At 50.1% G+C, this 26,702-nt stretch overlaps 1 protein-coding gene across 6 annotated transcripts; it reads left to right on the top strand.

Annotated features, from left to right (window-relative positions):
* The first annotated feature begins 1,346 nt into the window (after positions 1–1,346).
* Positions 1,347–26,702, top strand: Septin8 (septin 8). 6 transcript variants are annotated; one of them, XM_076856453.2, is made up of 10 exons: positions 1,347–1,464; positions 12,050–12,170; positions 13,454–13,649; positions 13,994–14,180; positions 15,162–15,323; positions 15,893–15,989; positions 16,146–16,314; positions 16,510–16,642; positions 16,762–16,952; positions 25,431–26,702. In XM_076856453.2, the coding sequence occupies exons 1-10, from the start codon at positions 1,435–1,437 to the stop codon at positions 25,594–25,596; spliced, it is 1,452 nt and encodes a 483-aa protein (XP_076712568.1). In that variant the 5' UTR covers positions 1,347–1,434; the 3' UTR covers positions 25,597–26,702. The 6 variants fall into 6 exon arrangements, with proteins under 6 accessions (XP_076712568.1, XP_076712570.1, XP_076712569.1 ...); XM_076856455.2 differs by having other exon boundaries at positions 12,047–12,170; positions 14,000–14,180; XM_076856454.2 differs by having other exon boundaries at positions 12,047–12,170; positions 25,434–26,702.

The raw sequence follows: 26,702 nt of genomic DNA, 5'->3' as shown, positions 1-26,702 counted from the left end.
GCAGGATTCCAACTAGGAAAGTTTGCCACAGAGTCACCTCACCTAACCACTGCTTATACACAAAAATGTCCAAGAAACAGCCACACAGCAAGACAGAGAGAGGAACCCAGTGAATATATGTCAGGAAAGTCCAGCAGGATGGGATGTCAGTTCACCTGGGTGATAAGCTACTGTTTTCTAGGGAGCGAAAGGAAGGGGGAGTCCCCTCAGGGTGAGAAGGTCTAGGGCAGGGAGGCAACTCCTCTTAAAGAGGGGTGTGCCAAGTCCAGATTGGGATGGAAGGTTGTTTTTTAAGGGATTAGAGGGTGGACACACCTGGATAAGGCCAATGGAGGATCAAGAAACAAACCTTGCCATATTACCAAAGAGAAACCAGAGTAATGCAGAAAGAACGGAAAGAAAAGGAGAGTTTCAGGGTTTTGGAGTTGTATTTAGTACGGATAGTGAGAAGAACACAGAGCCCCTTGAGGCCTCTGGTTTGGGCATAGGTGCTAGTTGTCTGAGTTTTGTGCACGTTTTGAGTGGGAGCTTAGCAGAGAAAATGTTCATACATTGGGAGCGGTGGACTTCTGCAAAGATCCAGAATGCCATTAATATGCTATTCCAAACTCTTGGGACAGTAGGTGATGGTCAGTAGCAACATGATGCTTTTACCGTTGAGCTCTGTTTTCTACTGCACGATTTCTGGTCCGAACTGCGCATCCTGCGCATACATTGCGCAAGAAGCCAGAGGCTGGTCCCTTGCCCGGGAAGGCCGCCCGGCCGGCTGCGCCGGTCCTGCCCGGGTTCCCGCCCTAGCTCTGGCGGGAGCATCAGGTGGGACCCAAGATACTGGCAGTCGAGGCTGAAGCGGCCCCCCCAGGACCCAGGCGGCCTCTTGTAGCCCGTCTGCACTCTGGTGGGTGGTTCCAGTACATTTGCAGGTCCAGCGTGCCTAAGCAGCTTGGAGCGGGGAGCCCCCAGGAAACGCACAACACTCCTCTCTACTCCCCACACTCCGGGCTTCCTAGCGCGGGGGCCCAAGACACTTCCCACCGCGGCTCGACCCCAGGCTCCCAGGGACACGCGGCAGGCCGCTGGGCACCCGCCCCAGCCCCCCAGACAGACGTCAGGGCCCCCCAAATCGCGGACTACAAGTCCCAGCAGCCCCCGCAGTTGGCACCTCCCGCCTCGCCGCGGAGACCCCCGGCGGTCGCAGCCACAGGGCTCCGCTGCGCTCGTGGCCGGGCCGGGCGGAGAGGCCGGTCCCGCGGGCGGGGGCGGGGGCGGCTCCGCGGCTTCTCCCGCCGCCGCCGCCAAGGGGAGTTTCCAGGAAGTGGCCATATTGGATCCATTCAGCCGCAGCCGCCCGGGCGGAGCGCGTCCCGCAGCCGGCTTGTCCCCGTCGCGGCCCCGGCGCTCCCTGCAGCCCGCCCGCCCGGTGCGGAGCTCACCATGGCGGCCACTGACCTGGAACGCTTCTCGGTGAGGGCCCTGGTGGCAGCGGCGCGCGCGGGAGGCGCTGAAGGGGGCCGCCCTGCAGCTGGCCGGGGGGGCGCGAGGCGGGCTGTCAGCGCCGCGCGGCCGGGCCTCGACGCCCAGCGGCTCGGGAACACTGGAGCCGGCTCTCGGCCGCGCTAGCCCCGGGTCTCGGGGAGTCGGGCGGGGGCGATTCGCCCGGTGGCTGGCGAGGCAAACCCCCTTCTTGGGAAGAAGGAAGGACCCGCCTGGCTCTGGGCAGGTGTGAAGATAGACCTGGATCCCGGAGGCCAGAGGAAAGGATCCGGGGTACTCTCTACCCCCATCTCCCAGGGTTTTTCTTTCTGCACAACTGGGAAGATTCCTAGCCGCGCAGGTGCTGTTGGATGGACACAAACGGTGGGGATGAAGCCCTAAGGATCCAGGGAGTCCCCCCAAAGCTCTCAGGGTAGTTGCACACTTGGATCCTGAAGACCCTGCGCCCACTTTTCTTCCTCTTCTCCCCTCCACTTTCCTCCCCGCGTCGGGATCCTGGATGCGACCCCGACAGGTCAGGCCTCAGTGGTCGGGTCTGCGGCAGTCATTCCCCTGGAACAGGAGTGATTCCAGATTCAGCCCATTGGGTGTTTGGGCTCAGTCTGGGTCTGCCTTCTCTTGGGCTCATTTTTGGTGGTCCCTGCAGGGGTCTCTCTGGACCTGAGTCAGGCCATAGTCAACTTCCTAAAGGTTTTTATTATTCATCCGGGGGAGGGAGGCCTTTTGGGGGTTGTGTCTGTACGTCCCTTGGTGTCTAAGGCTGGATCTGGGTGTGTCTGAGAGGCTAGGCTGTGACAGTGAAGGGAGCTGTGTCCTCTTGGCCAGCAAGTGAGGCCCTGGTCGGCTGGAAGGGAGGAGGGAGATGAGAGGAAAGGGAGGGAGGGGAGGGTGGGGGGACGGGGGGAATTCTGACTATGTGACCGATAACGAATTGGTTCTGGGGCTAAATAAGGGAGCCAGGACTTATGTAATTAATGCTATAAATACTGTCATCTGAATTTATATATGTAAATTTCCCCTTTAATCTGAAAATACATTTGTTGGTCTACTTTGGAAATATGCATAACTAAGCAGGAGCTCATGGTTTCATAATTTATAGACTGGGTGTTTTATTTCCCTTGGTGCGGGGGGGGGGGGGGGGGGGGGAGGCATGTATCAGTTAAGTAAATTTAACTAGATGAGTAAAGATTCAGAGGCTGGGTGAATCCGAAATCTACTTCACCCCTGTGTAGTGAATTGGAATTTATATACTGGAGGAAGGCAGTTCCTGAATCCTGATAGACCCGCTGGAGGCTGAGACCAATGTATGCTTGTACGTGTCTGTGTGCATTTTCTGTGCCCAGCTGACCAGAAAGTTATGTCTGGTTCTTGTCTGTTGCTAGAGGTAGCTCTAGCAGTTGATCTTGTTGGGTGGGAGTGGTATGTAGGGTAACCAGAATCAGACGACCTGATTTGAATCTTATGTGCTACTTGTTGGTCATCTGACCTTGAGCAAGTTATTAACCCCTTGTTGATCTTAGCTGTATAAAAGGATAAAAGACATTATTTCTTATTGGGTTATTGTGAGGATTCAGTGAGGGAATTTAGATGAAGAACTTGAGCAGTGTTGGGTACATGGTAAGGACACAATAAATGGCACATGATACTTACTATTTATGTGGACATAAAGACTGATCCTCTGTGTGAGAAGGCAGCAGAGAACATGTTTGCCCCATGTTGCACTCTCTAGAAGGGCTTCCTTCCATTGATGTTTGTCCAGAGATAGTTCTTAGAGGATCAACTGAGAGGCCTGCCTGCACAGCAGTGGTCTGGAAGGGCCTCTTTATGTTTGCTCTTGGACCATTCCTGTGAGGAGTTTGGGTGTTGTTATCTCTCAGTGCACTGAGGCACTGAGAGTGCACTGTGAGCTAAGAGCATGGAGCCTCAGTACTGTGCCAGGTTGAACTGGAGGGATGGCCGCCTACCACACCCTCTGCTCTGGGTCATCAGCTTCTTGGGAAGACTTGGACAGGGTTGAATTTGGGTGGAGATCTTAGGTGGAGTTTGGCCTGAATTTTGGAGCCTGGACTCTATTCTCCCCTCATGTCTTGTCATTCTGGGAAAATAATCTCTTATCTTGCTTTTTCCTTATCCTGCTGCAAATTGGGCACCACCACACTGACTCTTCAAAGAGTTTGTGGAAGGTTAATTGTAGTCTTGGTGTGTTTGGAGATGTCTCAGGTGTCTTACCAGCTCCAGGGTCTGGATGTGGCTGTGGTAGGTCTGCACTGCCCCTCTGGTTAGCACAGTGGTTAGACCAGCCCTGAAGGGCCTGGGCACTGTCTTGACCTGAAGCTCAGAAGAGCATACAGAATTGTGCTTTGAGATCAAGATGTGCTAACTTCCTGTTTCCCCTGTAGCAGGATTGTGTGTCCCACATCCCCAGCAGCCTTTACCCTTGACTGGACCCTGCTCAGCTCTAGATCAACCATGGGGTTTGGGTTGATGCCTGAAGTATGTGCATGTCGGGGGCAGGAAACACCTCAGGAGTTTCTGTTGCCTCTTTCTCCTTGTGCGTCAGACTCCAGTCCACTCTTGCTTGGTCTCTTTTCCTTACTGGTCCCTGACTCTGAAGCTAACCTCTTCCTGCCCTGAGGGCCAGTTCCTGTTTAATCCTATCAGAACCTCATGATGCAAGATTCAGACTCCATGGTGAAGGACCTTATCAGGCCTGGGGAAAGTGAGATGTAAGGGGGGAGGAAGAAACGTGAGGCAGCCTCATGCTTGGCATTCTTCCCAGCCAGTCACACCCCCCCCCCATCTCGGCTTTATCCCCAGCACCATCTGTTGCTTCCGTTGTCACCCCTGTAATCTTGACACTTCCCCAAGAAGCAGACTATCTGAGAGTGCCTATTCTTCCCTGAAGCGAGGGATGTGGGAAGCAACCCTCTCACCCAGGTGGTGTTTCAAGGCCTCTGTCACAGTGTGGTATCTCCCTGTCCTGTAAACATGGCCATTGACCTCCTTGCCAAGCCTTCCTGAGGGAGAAATGAGAGGTGAGCAAGAGATGTCTCTGCAACTCCCAGTGCCTGATGACTTTGAGGGGTCACATGTGAGCACCCTGGGCAAAGCCGCAGCTCTTTGCAGTGGGTCTTCCCCAGCAGTGGGTCTGCCCTACCCTTCTCTCTCATTGTATCATGCCATGCTATGGTGCCTGCCCTAGGAGGGACTGTGTGGGATCTTGGTTGGAATGGTTGAGGGCTGTGAGGCTGGTCGGGGAGGCAGTGACAGTTCAAGGGTGCACTCCATAAAGGACTGACCAGGGTAAGAACAGAGAGGGTGGTGAGAAGAGACTGATCTCAGTGCCAAGGAGAATGGATGGAAGCTGAGCACCCAAGGATTGGACCTGTGTCTGAAACTGGAGACAGGGACAGCACTGGATGCTTTGTTTCCATCATCTTTTTGATACTAACAGGTGAGGAAGCCAACTTTGCTCATTGGCCAGTGAATGGAGGGCTCAAAGCCCAGATTAGCAACTAAGGACCCCTTGAGATGACCAAGAGGGCAGCCCTCTGTGTTTTGAGTTCTAGGATTGACCAGGTGGAGGAGCATATTTAGTGCAGTGACTACTACAAGTGTCCCTGTAACTCCAGTCCAGCTACCCCGAGGCAAGGCGAGCAGCTGTAGGATGACATAGCAAAGGACCTAAGGGACAGCTGGTCTCCATGGGTTCCTGTCTTCCTACCTCTGTGTTGCTGCTGCTTGGGTCTGGGGATTCCCAGACATAGCCCCCAAGGAACAAGCTTTGCCAGACAATGGGATGTGGAGCTATGCAGGCAGGAGGGAGACACCTCTGCCTGGTGAAAGGATGCTTTCCAAGGTCAGAATGCCTTCATAGTAGAGCTGGGTGCTCTTGACTGGGTGCCTTAGGAGTTGTCACCCTCATGGCTCTTGAGGAACCGTGGCTGGGTAGAGGCATTAGAAGACAGGGCAGGGGGCATCTTGGCAGTGATTGCAATTGCCCTGAAGGTCTTGGGACAAGTTAGATGTTCTCATACTCAGAACATAGCTTCTAGGTGCTTCTTAGCCCCATCTTAGAGACTTAACAGGGTTAGAACAAGGAGAAGAGGGAATAAGGGTCCATTTCTGATTGTGGCAGTTGGCTGTTCTCTGAGGGACCTTCTGGGCCACCAGGGAAGTTCAGGAGGAGCAGTGGTTATGGACCTAAGTCTACTCCCCAGACCTGGCTATGGGGTTGATCACAAGCCTGACCCTCTGCCTGCTGCTGGGGTGAATGAACAAGCACCAGAGTCATGTAGCAGTGCCACCCACACTTCCGTTCTCCATGTTGGTGCTCATGAATTCCTCTGTTCCTTGCCAGCACTGGCATCTGTCCTGGGGTGAGAGGAAAGAAGAGGGACCTTTGCTACCCACGTTCCACCTTCCAAGTCTAGGGTCTCATTTTCTGTGGAGCAAAGACTGCCCCCTCCTTCCAGCATTGTCAGACCCCTCATGACTTTCCCTGTTGTAAGTGACATCTGCCCTGAGCCAAGTGAATAAATAGGAACACCTGGTTTTCAGTGCTTTCTGTAGCCCAGAGAGCCTTTCCCATCTGCACAGCTGTAGGACAGACAACCTCTTAGCACATCGAAGCCCAAGAATGGGGCTGTGTCCTAGGCCTGGGCACTGAAGGTGACAGGCATGGGCCCAGGAATCAGCAAGTATGCTCTTGGTTCCTGGAAACCTGATTTTGATAGGAAATCAAATCATTCCCAATTAATATGCTGCCACCTGACTGATGTGCAGGGAGAAGGAGAATGTACCTTCTGGAGACAGGGAAGCAGAGAAGACAGAGTACTAGTATCAGCGGAGGGATGGTCTTAGACTCCCGCAGATAGTTTTGCTCCAGAGTTTCTTGTCTTCTGAGGATTTGGGGGGGGGGGGACAGCGGTTTGTGGAGTGACTGGTGGTCCAGCTGCTATCTCCCTGTTATTATCCCGTCTGCCACCACCGTGATGCTAGGAAGGTTGATCCCTGTTTGAGTCTTCTCTGGTTTTCTGTGGTGTAGGAGAGAGACACTTTGGTTCCTAAGTGTCCTGTTGATTTGGGACAGGTATGTCCTGCCTCTATTCTTCCCTCTCTGCCCAGGGTAGCAGCATCTCCACCCCGCCCTTCCACATGTAGTCCTTTTGGTTATTTCCCGTAACCTCTGACCCAGGCTTTAGAGACTTATTGTGGAATCCTGGGACCAGAGCCTAAGCCTTTCCTGGGAAAATTCCTAGGATTCCTCTTGGGCTCAAGGACAGTTGTGCTTAGTACCAGACCCCGCGTTCCAGCCTGAGGCCTCTGCTCTGGCTATTTAAGGCCCTAGCTCCTAGAAGTAGCTGGAACTGGTGTAGGATGATTTGGGTCAGGAACACTGGTAGAGAAGGCCCCCAGTGGTGCAGTGACTCCTGGTTCCTAACAGGGCCTCTCCCAGGGCTGGAGCGCTCCTGAGGTGAAGGCCTCCTTTCTGTCTGGCAGGGTGAACAGGCCAGTGGATGCTAAGCATGGGAACCCAGGTGAAGACAAGTGTCCCAAGCCCAAGGCATAAAGAACTCTGTGGAAGGCCACATGCCACTGTGTAGGGTATCCCCTCTATTTCCACCCTAAAAACTGTGTTGGTTTGGGGGTCTTTATTTACCCACAGCTTTCCTGGCTGTGTTGGTTTGGACATTGATCAGATTTCTGTTTTTTTTTTTTTTTTTTCTTTCTTTCTTTCTTTCTTTTTTTTTTTTTAATCTGGATAAAAGGCTATTATTTGTGTGTGGCTAAGCCACAAACAGTAGTTTCTTCCCTAAATCCCATCTTGCTTCTTGGTAAAGTGGGCAGCTCCTTTTGGCTGGCAGTTAAGTTAGGGTTGATCCAGAAGACTCAGAGAACCCTTCCTGGTCAGGAATAGGACGTCCTAGTTATCCGCTGGCCTGCATAACAAAATACAGTTCTCCACTTTGTTTTGGATGGCCAGGCTTGGAGGAACACAGCCGACTGAGTAGTTATTATTTTGGTTGTTGTCTTTGATATGCCAAAGAAATGATGACACAGAAGCCAGGGGCTTAGCTCAGGAGCCAAAAGCTTGTTAGTTATTAGAGAGGGGATAATGTCCCCATAAAGTTTCTCATTATGAGTGTAGAGCCCCAAGCTGCCAACTCTCACTGTCCTGGGCTTTGAAGACATTAACAGGTCCCTGAATGAGACCCCAAGTCGTTGGGCATGTGGAAAGGGCCAGAGGCAGCAGGGTCTGCCTTTCTCCAGGGTCCAAGTTGACCATTCACCCAGGCTCCTCCCTGTGGAACAGTGTCCTGTCAGTCTGCATGCTTGAGAACAGAGGCAGGTGCGTCATAGCTCCAGCTCATTCTCCTTCTAGGCCCAGGTTGCAGATGGTCAGGCCTTTGGTCTAGACCAGGCCCCTGATATGTCGTGTTGGGCCCTCCCAGGATTCTCAGATTGTATTTGTTGCCAACCTTTAAAATTTAGGGGATTTCACACAAAGATCTAGATTTCTGAATTCTCTTGAAAAATAAGGTTTGGCAACACTAGACTTGCATTCCCACAGTTGGCTGGAGTCATGGAACTGTGACCACCACAGGCCGTGTGTACACCTGGGCTCTGCAGCTCCCCACTATGCTTAGTCTCCCTGGGGGATCCCACACTTGGCCATATCAGTGGCATCTTTCCTCCAGCATGCAGGGTTGCCATGCGGCCAGCTGTCTGCGTTTCTCCATCATGCTGTCTCCGTTGACAGCCTGGCCTCACCCTCCTGAGCAGCATGTTTGTGTGCAAATTACTTAAGCTAGCGTTGCCTCAGTGGTCTCATCTGTTCAGTGCAAACTATGTTACGGCCAATCTCACAGGACCGATATGTGAATTAAGTGATATTAAATCAGAACTGTTAACAGCAAGTGCCCAATGAATGTTAGCTTGTTCTTGTCATCATTATTACTGTATTGCTTCTCTTCATGCATTTACATTACCTGTCTGGCCTCTAAGTACTTGAGTTTAGAATAAGCCTGTTGAAGGCAAAGGATCTGGTGCCCTCTTTTCATTGCCTGCCATCCCAGTGCCTGGCACACAGCAAGTGTGTCCAATAGGTGTGCGATGAGTGACACTGATGTACCAGCATGGTTAGGGGCAAGGGCTTGCTTTACTCTCACATCCCTGCTGTGCCCTGATTAGTTCCCACATCATGTGCCTCAATTTCCTCACTGGTAAAATGATGCCTGCTGCATAGACTAAGGGAGAGATCGTGTAACACACTCGGTCAAGTTCACACATAGTGGTCCTCAGTGTGGTGCTGGTGTCATCTTTGATACCCATTCCTTCCTGTGGTTGTGAACTCTGTGACACTTGACCTCCCACATCTTTCCACTCTGAGGTCTCTCTGCTCACCGCCACCTCCCCATTCCTGAGGATTCAGAATTTCACAGCAGCAGTCAAGGTACTTTCAGTTGCAAGTACTAGAGTACTTCACCCAACTGGCTTAAGCAATTAAGGGCAAATACAGCCAGGGGTAAAGGGGAAGGCCCAGAAATAGGGCAGACATTGACTCTTTATAGCCATCTTGAGATGGCTATAAAGGCTCCATATGGGTCACCTGCCTGTATCTGAGCCAATCATGGAATCATGCTGAGCGATTCCCACCAAATGGCAGGGCTGGTAGCCAATGGGAGACCTAATTTTATTTCTGAGACTTGCAGGAGATGCCTCGGGGGCTGCTGGCTTCTTGTAGGCTGTGATCCTGCTCAGATTAGTAGACACCTGTGGTGAGCACCTTGGAGCCAGCCATGTATCTTGGATCACATGTTGTTGATGTCAAATATATGATCAGGGAGGCTGGCATCAGTGAGCACCACCATTGATAAAATTGAGAGATCACATCAGCCTCCTGAGACCAGGGAAGAACACTGTTTCTATTCGGGCCATTATGTGCATGTGCTCCATAAACTGAATACCCCCACTGACCCTGAAGCTCTCCGGCAGCAATTGTCCCAGGTGTGTGACCTTGGTGACAGAGTGCAGCCTGTGCAACAACTGGGGGATAATGACCTCCATTCTCCACACACTTCCACAGAGAGAGCTGAGCTGAATGAGTGAAGGGCAGGCAGGCAGGAGCCTGGGTAGGTGGGCTTATGTGAGTCCCCCAGTGCTGCTCTAAGCCTCTGAAACCTGGAACTGTATGCGGGGTGGGGGATGGGGATCTGAGGCACAGGATGGTCTCTGTTTCTCTGCAAGTATTCTGCTGTGGAGTGTGTGTGTGTGTGTGTGTGTGTGTGTGTGGTTTCCAGACACAGCTGACTTGGTGGGTTTTGGCGGCAGACTACAGGATGTTGGATTGCATCCTGATTGTGTCACCCTTGGAACAGGAGGATGAATAAACACATAGCCTTCTCTGCAAGCACAGCACGCCTTAAATTTTAGAGATTTTCTGTCTCACCCAAAAAGAAGAAAGCTCCAGACTGACTGTTCTGTCCTCCATTTAATCCTCAACCTGCCAAGAGCAAGGGGAAAATAGACCAAATAATGAAGCCCCCTGTCAGGTGGGCAGATGCCCATAGAGTAAGTAATAAATAGGTAGTGTTGTCTAGCACTGAGCATGCTGGTGAGAAGAATGGGAAACATGATCTCCCCCAACCTGCAGCCAACTTCCGGAAGCTTATGGAATAGGTGGAGAACCAAGATGCACAAAAGGATAAATAACAGTGCAGGCCAGGTGACAGCAGTACCAGGGAAAAGCTAGAGCTCTGGAGCCTAGGGAAGGGCAGAGCTCATAAAGTGAATTGAGAAGTAACCAGTGGGGCGGAAGCTGAGCCTGTGAAGAAGGCCTGGAATGCCACACCAAGGGGGTTGTTCCTGGCAGCCACATCCGAGGCTCCATGCACTGTTCTTGATGTAGATGCTGCCTGGGGACTCTTTGTCGGGTTATGTTTGCAGCCCTAAAGGAGCCTGGGCTTAGTGGGGAGCTTGGACCATGATGCCCTGGGCTTAGGGGAGGGAGGAAGGTTCAGCTGTAAGAAAAGAGGCTCCACTAAGAGAGAGTCATTGGAGAAAACAAGTTTATGGGGTAACCTGGACTTATTTCAGAGGGCATAGTATACTGCCCAAAGAGGCCAAGTGGGGTATAGCCTGTCAAGAGACATACTTAGGAACCAGTGGTGCAGGGCTGTCATGGGGAGGTGGGCGTAAATGGGGAAGGAAGTTGGGCTTGAGTGCCAGATGGCTCTGGTTGTGAGGAAAGACTGCTCCGAGGGGCAGAGGCAACAGGCTGTTGTTGCAGAGTCAGACACTCAGGTACAGAGGAGATCCCTCTGCAGAGCAGGAGCAGGGCCCTCCTGTCCAGTCCTCTGTCCCTCTGCCCACTCTACCTGTATCTACATTTGTATGAGCAGCCATGGTGTTGAGTAGTAGCTCTTGTACTGACCTCTGCTGGGCCTGCTTCCTCCCCTTGGGAGCTCTGGGAAGGTGGGACTCTGAACCTATTGCCCTTTCCTGTCTTTAGCTGGTGGTCAGAGCAGAGGGGCTCAGGAAGGAGCTCCATGTTTCTGCCCAGCATGGAGTTGTGTGGGGCCTTCCCTTCAGTGGGGCTGAGCATTTTGCCTTCATTCCCAGAGAAGCCAGAGAGATCATCTACACAAAGGGGAATCTGACCTTGACCCTCTGCTTCATATTCTCATGATTGATTTCTTGTTGTGGTGCTATGGGCCAGCTCCTGTGACCCCTGCTCACTTGGGGCCTGCTGTCCATCTTTCTGCTAAAGCCAGGCCCCACATTCTCATCCAGAATCTTCTGTGTAAGCAACCATAGCTTGGATTGGGTTGGGAGGGTGACAGGAGCCAGAGCCTGGAGGTCTCTAGAGAATATCACTGAGAAGGAGGTAAGAGGCTTTCTCTGAGCCCAAGGGGTGGGATTGTCTTCATGATTACCAGCCCCTTTAACAGGACCCATGTGTGCATTACATACTTTAGTGCACAAGGAGTAGCGGGTGGACGTGGAGGAACATGAGCCCAGACTGATGGGGTAGTCCTCTCTAATGGAGCATAAGTGTGAGGGGTTGGGAAAAGGAGGATCTGGGAGCGGGCAGCAGCATCACTGTCTCCTCAGAGCTGGCCACAGGAACATACATTCTGCACTCTGGACTCTTGGAATCTTTATTTAAGATCCAGAGATAATTGGAGTCTCCTCCTAGGCAGGAGGACAGGTGAGCCCTCTGAGGTATCAGTCATAGGCCCTGAGACTACCCATGTTAAGAGAGATGGAGCCTGAGGCCCAAGTGTCCCTGGCCATGCCACATGGAGCAGAGCCTCAGAGGGAAAGGGCCTTGCCTTTCCCAAAGCCGATTCAGGGTCTCCGAGTATTGCTGGGCTCCCTTTGTGGGCGTATTAGAGTGGAGTTGTAGCTGTGGGGCCCTCAAGGTGTGCTGAGCACTGGGGGAAGAGAGGCAGGGCTTGTTTCACTCAAGGTACAGCCTCCCCCCCCCACGCCCCCACGCCCCCCCCCCCCCCCCCGGGGGCTCACAGCCTTGCTTTGCTTCTCTCAGCAGAATGCGGATCCAGAGCCCCGGAGCCTTTCCCTGGGTGGCCATGTGGGCTTCGACAGCCTCCCTGACCAGCTGGTCAGCAAGTCTGTCACTCAGGGCTTCAGTTTCAACATCCTCTGTGTGGGTGAGTGTCATGGCCAGATCAGGGGCATCCTCGGACAGAGGATGAATGGGAGCCTTCTAGGAGATGGGGCATTGCTGCCTTGACCACCTGTCAAACTATGTGGGGGCTTCTGAGGGATTTGGTTGGTGTCTCTGCCAGAGTCAAGGAGACAGGATTGGAGTCAAGGCCTGACTCAGAGTTGTCATGAAGAATAGATAGGATTAGGCACAGGAAAATGCTTTTGTAAACCGTGGGTGTCTAGACAGAGATTTAGTTTCATTTGTTCATTCATTTTTTTTAAAAAAATGCACTTATTCCTTCTATGTGTCAAGGACATGATGGTGAACCAGACCCTGCTCTTCACGGCAGTATCATGTAATAAAATCTCCAGCACACGCCTGAACAAACACAATCCTTAAACAGGAGCTCTGGGAGGAGTGCCTCAAGACTCCCAGGAGGGCACAAAGTGCTCTACCAGACACACACACCCCAGCCCCGTTTAAACTACACAGAGCTGGCTGAGCGCAGTGGTGCATGCCTGCAATCCCAGCAACTCCAGAGGCTGAGGCAGGAGGATCACAAGTTCAAAGCCAGCCTCAGCAATTTAGCAAGGACCTAAGCAACTTGTTCTCAAAATAAAAAATATGAAAAAGGGCTGGAGATGTGGCTTATTTATTAACTATCCCTAAGTTCAATCCCCAGTATTTTTTTTTTAAAGGACTACATAGAATTGAGGTGACTCGGGGTTTGTGGGACAAGTCATTGGTGGCTTTAGATCCCGACCCTGCTGACCTTATAATCATCTGGGACCTAGGGGGATGGCATGCATGGGAGGATATGTGTTTGGTGATTGGGTCCCTCTGAAGCCAGCATCTGGTGGTGACCTCACAGCTGTCTGACTCTGCTTCTCCACTGTATGAGGAAATGTCGCATGTTCTGCACAGCTGTGTCTTACGTCCAAAGCTTCCTTTTAGCTTTCTTCCACACTTTATTTCTTTACTTTCTGGTTTGTTTTTTGTTTTTGTTTTGTTCTTGTGGTGCTGGGGATCAAACCCAGGACCTCATACAATCTAAGCAAGCACTCTAGCACATCCCAGCCCCGACACATTATTATACTAAGAAAAGGGATAATTCCTAGGGAATAGGGTCAGAGAGGGATGGAGTGGGAGGCCTGCCCCTTTCTCTTGTATCAGGCCTAAGTGTGCCTGAGCCTCCCCCTTCATCCCTGGCCTAGCCACTAGCCAGGGACAGTCCCCGTTCTAGCTTTCCACATCCACTCTCTCCCTCCTGTCGCCTCTCCTTAGGAGAGACGGGGATTGGCAAGTCCACACTGATGAACACCCTTTTCAACACAACCTTCGAGACTGAGGAAGCCAGTCACCATGAGGAGTGTGTGCGCCTGCGGCCCCAGACCTATGACCTCCAAGAAAGCAACGTGCAGCTCAAGCTGACCATCGTGGATGCTGTGGGCTTCGGGGATCAGATCAATAAAGACGAGAGGCAAGAGATGGGAAGGGCAGCCCCACCTAGCCTCGTCCATCCCTCCCATGTTAACCCCGGTTCTAAAACTGCCTGGGCACATGTCATCTTAAACTGCCCCTATTTGAGTAGTTGAGCCGCCACACTCCAGCGAGGCCAGGGCAGGGCCTCTCAGGGACTTCTGAAGCATTGTGGCCATTAACTGACCAGTTTTTACTTGGGAAGGGGGTCAGCCACCTGGACCAGATAGGGTAGAGCCTTTTATGTCCATGGAGGAAAGGAAGGGCCAGAGTATAGCGTGGCTAGGCTCTGAGCCCTCCAAGCAGCTTAGCTACCTGGCTCCCAGGTGATGGAGCTGTCTGTAGTTACAGGCCTATAGTCGACTACATTGATGCGCAGTTTGAAAACTATTTACAAGAGGAGCTGAAGATCCGCCGCTCCCTCTTTGACTACCATGACACGAGGATTCACGTTTGCCTCTACTTCATCACACCCACTGGGCACTCCCTGAAGTCCTTGGATCTGGTCACCATGAAGAAATTAGACAGCAAGGTACGCGCCCTCTCCTTGTTCCCTCTCTCATTATCCACTAAGGTGTGATATGGCAGCTGCAGCTGGGCAGTCCACTGTGGTCCTTAGGGACCTTGCACGCAGCTCCCTTCGCTGTCCTCTCTATATTGTATTTTGCAACTGTCTCTTCTACTCCAGTGGGTCCACACTTGCTCTAGACTCTTTCTCCAGGACCCTGTCCCCTGAGTCTGGCCCTGAGCCCCTTCCAGCTGAATCATTCTTTGTTCCCCTGCTAGCTCATTCCCTCCTTCTAGAATGACTTCCACCTCCCTCTGATGCTCTGGGGCAGAGCCCGGGAGACCTTTGTTTCCCCTTCCCATCTCAGCCTTTTTTCTGCTTATTTTGTCTCTCATTTCCGTTTTCCTACTTCCCACTTTCACTTCCTCTTTCTTCTACAACATGGATCCTGAGCCCTCTAGGGGGAGGAGAGTGAAGCCCCAGAATTGGTATATGAACAAGGAGTGGGTATTGTGAGACCGTAAGAGCATCTTCATGGGGATGTCAGGAAGGGTTGGAGATCCTGGAGGGCCTGTGACTCTAGTCAACCTGTCCGCTCTCAGGTGACCTCCCCCTCTTAGGAATTAATGTGAAAAATATGATAACCTTGTCCTGGGAGATTTTGATATCTTTCCATATCTTCTGCTGATATAAAGGTCATCTTACCTGTTTAGTGGGGGGCTTGGTTCCCCATCAGTGCTTCTGTCAGATTCTATTCTGGTTGTGACCTTCAAAGCATTCTGGGTCAAAGCTTGATATGCCCAGGAGGCTGGATGGTTGTTTCAGAGACCAGGACTGTAAGAAGCATCACAGCCAATTATGATGGCTAGATTTGCGCTGGTACTGGCTGTGGGATAGTTCCATCTTCTTGGCTTCCTGTTCCTCTATTTAGAGCTGTCCATAGTCTGGGACCATTGCTCAGACTAACTAACTTGCTGTGTGCCCCACACCCCTATGGTCTGGCAGGTGAATATAATTCCCATCATCGCCAAGGCTGACACTATCTCCAAGAGTGAGCTCCACAAGTTCAAGATCAAGATCATGGGTGAGCTGGTCAGCAATGGAGTCCAGATCTACCAATTTCCCACTGATGATGAAGCTGTTGCAGAGATTAATGCAGTCATGAATGTGAGTGATGCTCAAGGGTCTCAGGGCTCTGGGGCCAGAGGGCTTGGAGCCAGCACAAATCTCAGACAGCCCCAGGAGACCTTTGTTTCCCAGGATTCTAGCATTAGCTTAAGGTGTGATATGGCAGATGAGTATTTGGCACGAGCCATTCCTATTTCCTGTGGGCAGGGGACAAGAGGACTTGGATATTGGACCCACACTGGAGTTCTCCTAGGTTTGAGTGCTAAAATATTTTTACTCAGAGTAGGAACTTAAAGCCTATAGGAGTGAGCAGACATGAGGCCAAAGTATGAGAACCTTAAAAGGAACCAGGTCCATAGGCCCATTTGTGGAGCCCCGAAAAGAACATCCTAGAGAGTTAGTAACATCAGGGAGGGGGATTGAGGCTTCAGCTCACTACCCTGTATGGAAGAGAACATTTATCCAAAGAGAGCCAGAAAATGAGCATCTGGGCCCAGGGCCTTTGTTCAGGTCTGGCAACCCCTCCCTGGAACCCAGGGGCAGTGAGGGAGAGTCTGTGTGTCCCCCTCTATAATGCAGCACTCACACATACTTGGGTCCCTTTCTAGGCTCACCTGCCCTTTGCCGTGGTGGGCAGCACCGAGGAGGTGAAGGTGGGGAACAAGCTGGTCCGAGCACGGCAGTACCCCTGGGGTGTGGTGCAGGGTGAGTGTGAGGAGAGAGCACATTCCCATCTGGTGATGTGAACTTAGTCCCCATCCTGTCCTGCCACCTGTGGCACTCTGACCACGTTTCTGCATGCTGCCCTTCCCCTGCCCAACTGTGTGCCTGCCACATGCCTCACATGCCCCCTGCTTTCAGTGGAGAACGAGAATCACTGTGACTTCGTGAAGCTGAGGGAGATGTTGATCCGGGTGAACATGGAGGACCTCCGTGAGCAGACCCACAGTCGGCACTATGAGCTCTACCGGCGCTGCAAGTTGGAGGAAATGGGCTTCCAGGACAGCGATGGTGACAGCCAGCCCTTCAGGTGACAGCCTGAGCTTCATAGCCACAGCTACTCTTGCCACACTGGCCTCTAACCTGGTCTTATGAGCCAGGCAGAGGCTATTGGAAGCCCAGCCTCCTCTTCACCCCAGCATCCCCTGATTGTACTTCTCTGGCCCTGTCCCACCCATTCTCTCCATAATCCTATCCTGAGTCTCTCTCCTTTGGGTCTCCACAGCCTACAAGAAACATACGAGGCCAAGAGGAAAGAGTTCCTGAGTGAGCTGCAGAGAAAGGAGGAAGAAATGAGGCAGATGTTTGTGAACAAAGTGAAGGAGACAGAGCTGGAGTTGAAGGAGAAGGAAAGGGAGGTGAGTATGCGAGGATGGGGCCGTGGTGAGGAAAGCGAGGGGACACTGGCTAGGCCTAGATGTGGGGGCCCAGCTCCTTCCCTCTTCATGCCAAAGTGCCTCTCCTTCCGTCGTCCCAGCTCCAGGAGAAGTTTGAGCACCTGAAGCGGATCCACCAGGAGGAGAAGCGCAAGGTGGAGGAAAAGCGCCGGGAACTGGAGGAGGAGACTAGTGCCTTCAACTGCAGGAAGGCTGCCATGGAGGCTCTGCAGTCCCAGGCCTTGCATGCCACCTCACAGCAGCCCCTGAGGAAGGACAAGGACAAGAAGAAGTAGGTGGTGGGCTCCCCCGCTACACTGGCTTCTCTCTACCCTGTGCACTCACCCTGGGATCTGGCTTCTGCTGTTCCTGCTCGTCTCTGGCTCACCTGGCCTTCTGTCTGGTTCATCCTTGTCTTGCTCTCCCTCATGTTCACTTGTTCTGCCACCTCTTCTTGCTCATGGTTCTTATTCTTGTTTCTGCACTAGTGCTCTCGATGCACCATAATCTGCATCTCTCTCTCATGGCCTGTGCTCTCTTGCATGGTGATCTTGCCCTCTCCTTTCCTGGCTCTGCCTTTCTTTTTCTCACCCCTCCCCCTCACTCTTCTGCTCACTCATTTCTTTTCCTGCAGCGCCCACAGCAGCTGGGGCCTGCTTGCTGCACGTGGGGAAGGCTGACCCCCCAGCCCTGGGTGGAGCTGCTGGGGTCTTGGGGAAGTCTCTGGGGCCAGGAGAGGAACCAGGCCTGGTATTGTCAGCATTTCTAGCCAGATTCCAAAACTTCCTGTGGTTTCTGCTTAGACAGCCATAGCTGTCCATCCTCGGCCTCTGAGATGGTGGGTGTGGGACCCATATTGGCTGGCAGATGGTAACCAAGAGCAGCCGGACTCAAGGCCAGCTAGCACTGACCTGGACACTGTGATTACTACTCAGCTGTTTTGAAGGGCACGTGGGGCTGAAAGGATAGCAGTTCTCTGCAGGACTCTGGTTTTGCCAGGTAACTGGACTGCCCCTCCAGGAGAGGTTAGAGCTGTTCATATAGAGTAGTGAAGGAAGAGAAAAGGATGCCAATTTTTTTTTTTTTTCAGCCTCCACAAGTGCTGTCAATTTATCAGCCAACTGGGGCAATTCTGAGTCACTTCTTGGCTTTTTGTTTGTTGTCTTTTTTTTTTTTTTTTTTTTGAGGTGCTAGAGATCAAACCCAGGGCCTCACACATATTATGCCAGTGCTTTACCACTTTGTTATACCCCTAGCTCTCCTTGATATTTTTCATGTCCTATTTATACACCCTTAACTTGAGTCCAGATGCCCTGGCTCTCCCTCACCTACCCTACTTCATGCAGAGTCCCATGCCATGCCACACTGTGGAGCTCTTATCTGTCCTTACATCTCCCTTTCCCCAGCCTGGATCTGGTACCATTATTTTCTTACCACCTCAGGAAATAAGCAAGTTTAACCATCTTGGACTTCATCTGGGGGGCGGTGGGTGAAGTCTTTGGCACCCAAGTTACTTTGCCCTTCTCTCTGACAGCTTGGCCCAGGTCATCTTGTTAAAGAAAAAGTAGGCATGATCCCCTGGGAAACATGCTGTGGAGAAACCACAGACATTGAAAACAAGGACCAGTTCAGGCCTGAGGGTCAGTGGGGGTGGGGTGCAGACTGGCTGCAGGGGACCAGCAGAGCTCTCAGTGGGGGCTTGTCCCTGGAGTCTGGTCTCCGTGGTACATTGTTGTCCTGGCCGAGGCCTGGAAGACAGGCTCTTCCTGTCTGCTGGATATGCCAGAAAGCTTCAGTCGGTTTGGCCCTGGGAGAGAGAACTCCTCCCGTGTTGGCCTAAAGAGGCTGGAGTGGGTGGGCTGGGTGGCTGGGGGCATGTTTTCCTCTTGGCCTGGTCAAGGGGATAGGGTGGGTTGGGAGTGCATTTTACGGGTGGGTATTTTTCATGACCATTTAGTTGAACAGCTTTGATTGGTTGTACTTATTCTTCAGATTTTAACCCGTTTTTGCAAAAATTACTTCCCAATCAGATCTTGACCCTCAGCCTGGGACGTCACAAACTGAAGCGAATTCTCTGCTTTGCCCGTCACAAATGCCAAACTGACTGCCCTTTCCCAGTGTCCATCTTGCTGTCTTTTGCTTCTGTTTGATTTGGTCTGTGTATCTTTTAATGTGTCTGTTTTTGTTTTGTTTGTTTTATTTTTATTTTTCAGTTAACGCACGCACAGACTTACATGTCAAGAGCGGACTTTAGACTTTCATGTGTTAAGTTGCTTGAGTTACACCTTGTGACCCTTCTCCCATAACATGGTGTGAGGACGGACTGGGAGCCGGTACAGACTCCAGTGTTTACAGCCTTGCTTTGCCCCTACCCCAATCTGGCTCCAGGCTGCCCCTGGGCCTGGCCTGTCACCCCTCTCTATGCAAATACCTAAAAGCCATGAATGCTGGAATCCAAAACTGATGAGGTTTATTTTTTTCAGAGCCAGTGGCTGGTCTTCCATTTACAGTGTCACTATTCCTTGATGGAGCAGTTATGTGCCGCTCTAGTGAAGGCCCCTGCCGGCGATGCTAGGCCTAACTGTTCAGCGTCAAGATGGCAGCTCACGTGGTGCCTAGGTGTGGCCTGTGGTCTGGTATACATGCTGCAAAATTTGCCCGATTCCCTTTCAGTTTAATTTTTCTAACCTAGAGTTTAATTTCAATAATAACTTTGAAACACTTCTAAATTTTTATTTTGGCACCAGCGTAAAGACAAATAATATCCTCTCCCGTTATTTTCATAAGTAACACAGACTTCCTGGTTTTTTAAAAACTAAAAATATCTCTAAACCTTCTTATGTAAAAAAGTACCCCTATAATATAAAGGGAGAGGTGGGTAATAAACTTCCTGTAATGACAGTGTTTGGAATTTCTTTACGGAATGAAAGTGAACATGAACGAGACCACGTCCAGTGTTTTTACTGTGAATGTAAATGGAACAGCAGCCCAAAGCCATTGTCTCTGTGCCCCCAAGGTGCTGTAACCAGGGACCAACTCCATGTGTGTGTGTGTTAAGTGTTCGACTTCAAATAAGGCTCTCAAGCCAATCCTGCGTGTTCCAAATGAGTTGTTTCCAGTGGGGAAAAAGCTATTGCCCCAAACTCATTGTTTCTTTTTTCCTGGCTGAGTCACAGGACAGAAAGAAGGTCTCTGGTGTACTTAGGACAATTTGAGAACAAATTAGCAGTCAAGGAGCCTTCCCCACTTCAGCTGCATTCTACAGCAGAACATTTTCTAAAGTTCGGGCAGCACTGATTCTTCTTTGCTTCTGATGGTTTGCACCACCAGGATATATGAGTGTTAAAAATCATGGCCGGGAAAATCGGTTGGTGAAAAATGAAGAGATGAGAGGAAGACTAGCCTCAAGGTTGCTGCAGCACTGTGCAGCCTGATGCCACCTGGAGGAAAGCCCAGCCCTCTCCTCAAGGCATTCCCTCACCAGGAGTCTTAGGAGGCTGTGTCGATTTATTGCTAGGCTGGCAGTGTTTCATGCCCCCATCTTCCATCACTCTTTCCCCCTTTCTACCTGGCCCTGGCCTGCTTGATTGATTTCCAGGACCAAGTTGGGGATTCTTCCTGCCCTTGATGTTCCATTCCAAGTGAGGTGGAGGTAGGGAGCTGTTGTATGTCTAACTGAGCCACAGCCAGAAAGGGGCAGTTTGTACATATGGGGGGGCTCCATATGCCAAGAATAGAGCAGGTTTTATTTATGCGATAAATGTTATGAAAATCCTCCAAGTGTTATGCTATGACCAGGGGTGGATTCTGACTTTTTTACTGAGCTGGAAGCTTGAACTATTTAGGACAATTGGTTTAAGAAAAAGAATGTGAATGAAAAATTAGGCACAGGGCCTTGGAAGGGACCCTGAAGATTAAGCCTTATCAGCTTTGCAGTTAATCCACCTCTGGTTGTGAGTGGAAAGGGATACTTCATTCTGGGTATCTGAAAAGGTCAACTGCTGATCTAAGGCAGATGTGGATGGTGAGCGACTCCTCCTTGGGGTAATTGTATATCTGAAAGTGTATTCAGTTGGGTCAAAGCATGACCTTTAAAATATCTTCTTGTAGCTAATATATATCTGACGATGAGGTTCAGTGACCCAACAGGTTCTTTGATTATGTAAGAAATGAGGACTCCTGGCTCATGGCCAACCTGAGGCTTCTGGAAAGGGAAGATTCTGCCACCCGTCCACCACACCTGCTGGCCACACCCCAGGCATACTGGAAAGCCATACTTGTGGCCAGTTGCTTGCCCGTAGGCCCAAGACTTCCCAACATCTCTGGGGAGACCTGATAGACTTGCATTTTCTGGGGTCTGAGCTGCCCCCACAGTCATCAGCTTTAGCAAGTCTTGCTGTGCTCTCCTGCTCCTGTTTGTGTTTGGGATTTTGTCATCTTTAGCTGAGACCAAATGAATCCTTGGTATACAAGGTGAGCATAATGCATAATTATTTAATGTACCCCTCATGTAATATGGCCCCCATGTGCAGATCTGATTTTCCCCTCTTTTTTATTTTTTGTTATTATTCGTTGGTATTACTAGGGATGTCATATAGGATCATGTTGGCATTTACTGTTTTGTCTCCTGAACTATGTTGGTTTGGGGTAGAATCACCGTAAAATTTATTGTCCAAACTAGGACTTTTGAAAGAGAAAGGGGATGCTGTCAATAATTAAGCCAGGTCAACATCCATAAACCAGAACCATCCCAGGCAAACCAGAATGTGTGGTATCCCTCATCAGCATAGGAGGCTTGTAATTGTTCAGATTGATTGCATTTTTGTTTTTATTTGTCCATGTGTGGGTTCCCTGTTTGGCAGTTTTTTGTTTTTTTGTTTTGTTTTGTTTTGTTTTTTTACTGGATAAGAGGGCTGAGGCTTGCTAGTCTGTTATGTTAACATGCATTTCTAAAACTGCTTCACTTGTTAATTCATTTACTCCATTCATTGACTGTTTTTGTTCCTTTCAGTTCACTTTGTACTTTTTTTTTCCCATTAAATTTTGCATTTATTTGAGTTTTTATGGTGTCTTTTTTGGACAGAATTTTTGATTTAACAAGTTTCCTGAGCCTATTAATACGCTACAGTTGTGTTAAGATACAGCTTGTCTTTTCTGTGAACTTCATGAGAGTTACTTCTGCAGAAGTTATGTTTCAATAGTGAATCATGCTATTGACATCTCTGAAGGGCTTTTGTATGGTGCGGGGTGGAGGAAAGAATTGCAAGAAAAAGAAAATGAAGTCTGTGGCATGAATATTTATTGGGCAACTGGGTTAAGGAAATGAGACTGAAACTCCCTCAAGGAGTTTATAAGGAGCCTTGACCCGGGACAACTAACATTTGTGTGCTCTCAACTGCATTACATGCATTAACTCCTCTAATCTTCATCAGTTTCCTATAATTAGATACCATTATTCTCCATATTCCACAGGTGAGGCACAGAGAGGTAATGTAATTACCTAAGGTCACAAAGCAAGTAATGGAAGAGTTGGGATTGGAACATTAGTTGTCTGTACCCTTAAGTCCCAAGCTGTAACCGCCTCTTGGCATCCCAGTAGGCTCATGTAAGAAGACTGGAAATGTGGTCATTGTTAGGGTATATAGTTTGACAGGGTGGGCTGCTGGACCTGGGAAGGTTTTGTAGAGCGGAAAGCCCTCGGATACAGGTAAATGGCTGAGAAAGAGAAAACTGTGTTTGGAGAAAATAACAAGCACATGGTTGGACCATTTGTTGAGAAGCTTTCTTTCTAGGACCTAGTCAGATCCTGGAAAGACCAAAATGAGAAAATAGGGACTGAGGTTGGGGAGTTGACAGCCCAACGGGAAGACTGGATGCTGACACCCCTGTTGAAGGTGTAGTTCAACTCTACCTAAGGGAGGCAAAGTCTTCACCAGTCTTTGAAGGATAGACTCTCCAGGAAGCCAGAGGGAGCTGGGCCTCCTTGGTGGAAGGAGCAATATCATACAACTTGACTCACCCGTGTGGGGGAAGTACCATTTGAACATGTTTAAGAAAGATCCATGACACTCCCCCCGCCACCACCTCCCTTAGCCTGTTGACCTTTCCCACTGCTATGGCATCTTCCTCTGGGCTTTCTCCCATCTCCATTTTTCTGCAGCCTCAGTCCTTTACCAACCCCCGCCTTTCTGTATGGGTGGAGACAAAAGATGGATTGTGTCCCTATTAATCCCCCCTACAGAGGATCCCTAGGGTCTGCTCCAAAGTGAATGTGAATTCCGAATGTCAGGAGGGGAAAATGTTAGAGGGGACTAGCACAGATCTGGTACTCTGAGGCAAGGGTGACCAGCACAGACTTTTAAAAATGTACAATTGGTACTTTGGCAACGCAAGTGTTAGCTTCCCAACAAGGGTTATGTCGTTTATAGAACAGCTGAACAACAAGGCGGGGATCACAGGTCTGTCTTCTTTCACTAAGATTTACATGTAGAGCCACTGGCTTACGAGGCCCAGATGCCTCCCAGCAGTTCCCCAAAGCCTGGTGTGGGTCCTCAGGATGAACTCCTGCCTCATCCACTGCCGTGCTCACTCACATTAGAGGCAAGGAGGCGGAGGGCAGTGGTGGCCATGCAGCTGCTCGGCATCTTCATCTGTAAAATGAGTACTGGATGTTCTGCCTCTCTGCCACCTGCCTACCAGATGTAGAACTGACCTACACCCTCATGGGAGATGTTTGCATACCAGTCTTTTTTTAGGCCTCTCAGCTCTCCAACCTCAGTCCTTATTTTCTCACTTTGTCCTTCCAAGATCTACCTGGAGGATAGTTATGAATAGGATCCAGGAGAGTGTGTTCCTAATGTATTTGACTCTAGAAGTCTGAATGCACAGTACTCTGTAAGTGCAAGAAAAGATTCAAGACAGTGTTGAAAGCAATTAAAGTCTATTTTTTACAGAAGCTCCAATAGGCAAACTTGTGTCAAGAAAAGGTACAGATGTATACTGACTTTAGTATAGATGTGATTATAGTGTATCTGGTTCTTACCAAATTGCCCCTAGTAGCAGACCATATCCCTACCTGCCATGACTTAGCACATTCCTGAAAACAACCGTTCACAGTGGAGAGACTTCACAAACCACCTCTAAATGTGTGCCCTAGTCATTCAAATCCCCAACACTGCTTACACAGCTCCAGCTGGCCTCTGGGCCAGCTGGGCTCTACTGCTTAGAGAATGGCCCTATAGTATCATGGCTTCAGAGAGGCAGCTGGTCTTTCTCTCAGCCACACAAGTAACATCCTCCTCTTCCTGGCAGCACAGTGGTTGGAGCAGGCTGGGCCTCGAAACATGTCTACCCCAACAAAAGCGCTCAGAACTGCTGCCTTCCCCTCACAGGTGTCACCCAGTAATCTCCATTAATTAGCATGAAATTCCTCTACTTAGATTAAAAAACTACTTTGATTCACAGTAACAAAGTTGCTTAAAGCATTTTTGAGTTACTGTACCTTAAATAAGGTCTACTCTAAAATCAAGACCTTGTGGAGAAGACTTAAGACCCATCATGGTAAATGATTCTGGAGAGACTGTCCCAGTTTTGAAGGGGCTGCAGGGCAGCTGAGATTGGGACACATGGACCTGGCTGGCTCTGGCATGTAGAACAGCAAGAACTGGTCAGTCAGGATCTGGTCCAGCCCCAGCCTTTTAGGCTTAAGCAGGGCCCACCCTTTGGCCTCAGCTCTCTGAGGGGCCAATATCAGCCCTTGCTGGAGAAGGAAGGAAAAACAAGTGCCATTGAAGCATGCATTTATTACCTGCTAGGTTGGGGGGAGAAGGGAGAAGGCAAGATAGTATCTGTCAACCACCCTTGCTACTGTTGATCATGACCCACCCTTCCCCTCTCCTGAAAATTTTCTCTTAGGGCCAGAGGCTCTTTCTCAGTTACTCTTCTGGGCCTTCTTCCTGTCTTGTTACAGGATTCATAAAGCCAAAGAATTCGTAAGAGTCCATGCATGGAGGGTTCCCATTATGCTGTGAAGGAACCAGTGTCGTGGCAGAGAGGCTGGGTGGCAGGTGGAATGGAGCTGCCTATGCGGGAGGCTGATTCAAACTTCCCAGGTGCTGCTTTACAAGTTCCTTGCAGCAGCTGTACTGCTCGGTACAGATGACCTGTGTTAAAACAGTGGCCAGCCTGTTTAGGCAATTGAGTACCCAAGCAGGATCCAACCACCCAACCCGCCAGCATTAACCCCACTGGGTCAGGGACGTCCCTCTCCAACTTCAGTAAACTGTCAGGAGTCTAATTGCACAGCTCCATCCTGACCTATCTGTCTGCAGGGATTCTGACCCTCCAGGGCCTGGTGCCATAGATTCAGACAGATTGGGGTGGGGGTGGGGTCTGCAATTTACAATTCCCAATATTAAGCTCAAGGTTGCTTCCTTCTGAGCTGGGCATTCCCCCCCAACACACACCCAATCTTCTTGGCACTAAGGATTGCCATTGAGATAAAATTTCTCATTGTCAGGGATCCACCTGCATTGATCCAGTGAAGATGCAGGTGTGTTCAATCTGATGTTCACAGAGTGTGGCCAAGTGTGGAATGCATAGCCCTTAGGCAGACTCTTGCCAGAGTCATCAAGGCCAGAGCATCTTCTGGAGCTCACAAGGGCCAAGAAAGGCCATGAGTACTCTTTCAGGGGCACAGTATATCTTCTAAAGGGGCAAAACTCAGAGCCAGGCTTGGGGCAAAGTTGATGTCTACCTGTGCTTTCTTTAGCAGATCAGATATAGGAGTCCACCAGTCGGGCATGAGCCTCTCCAACTCTAAGGTGATGATGACCAAAGCCAGTGTGGAGCCCTTGAACTGCAGCAGCTGGTGGCCCGCCATACAGTGCTGCAGCTGCCTGGTCAGGGACGCGACGTGGAGGGAAGGATTCCTCTGAGGCAGCAGCTCCACCACATGGGGCCGGCTCAGGACCACCAGGGAGTGGAACTGGAGACCATGGTTTTTAATGTTAGAACAGAAAACCCCATACTTTTCATATATCAGTGACCAAAAGTGCAAACAATCTCCGTTTCCTTCAGGGAGCATCAAATGTGGCCCAACCCTTCTCATCCATGGCCCCATGAGGGGCTTGAGGCTTAATGCCCATTCTGTGGCCAACCTGAGCCTCAACCCTGGAGAGAAAAAAGACAGTCTGCTTTGTGACAGTCTTTGCAGGCCTAAAGTACTTAGATGACAATGTTTCTAATCTGAAAAAATAGAAACATACTATTCAAGATCAAAGTAGCAGAAAAGTTACTTGTATCTGCTTGATACTAGAAGAAACTCAACTTGGCAACAGTGGCCAGTTTTCATAATGAAACATCCCTCAGTAATTTAATCTTCATGCTTCATAACAGACCAAAATTCTATGACATTTTCACATTGCATAATTTTGCCTTACTAACAGAATCATATCCTTGAAAATGATGATCATTCCCCTAACTAAAACAAACACAAACTAATGTATGATATTTTTTTAAGTGCCAGATCTATATGGTCTAAAGCCTCAATAAGGATTGTGTGTAGGTGAATAAAGACAGCTAAGTGAATGTGTGTAAAGTGTAGCAAAAGCAGACAGATATTTATGTACAATATTCATAGAATGGAAAGTTAAATATTTTTGCAGTGTGTATTTAAAAGAGAAACTCACCATAATAGTGCCGTTTAAAAATCTTTGTCAAGTAAATTTAATGTCCTTCAGAAATGGGAGTCTGGTGGAATGGTGTTGGATACATTTTCACTCCCGTATGTTGTGAGCCTTGTGGGTCACCTCACCGTGGTGCATGTGCAAGGACGTGTGCACGCCTGTGCTTTGCTGTCCTATGTTGTGAACAGCTGTTCCAAAGGCACAAATGAGTCTCAGGGAGACTCGGCAAACTCCTCATGCTTACTATAGTCAAGAATTCCAGCGGCGTCCCAGTGTGTAGGTCCCAGTGCAGTCTGTCCAGAATAGCCAGCTCCATCCTCAGCAGCTCATTCGGGGTGTAGCCAAAGCCATAGTGC

The sequence above is a fragment of the Callospermophilus lateralis genome, chromosome 5, assembly GCF_048772815.1.
Source record: "Callospermophilus lateralis isolate mCalLat2 chromosome 5, mCalLat2.hap1, whole genome shotgun sequence".
In the NCBI taxonomy this organism is placed as follows: Eukaryota; Metazoa; Chordata; class Mammalia; order Rodentia; family Sciuridae; genus Callospermophilus; species Callospermophilus lateralis.
The sequence above is the reverse complement of the archived record's forward strand: the minus strand, read 5'-3'. Positions and strand labels throughout refer to the sequence as shown.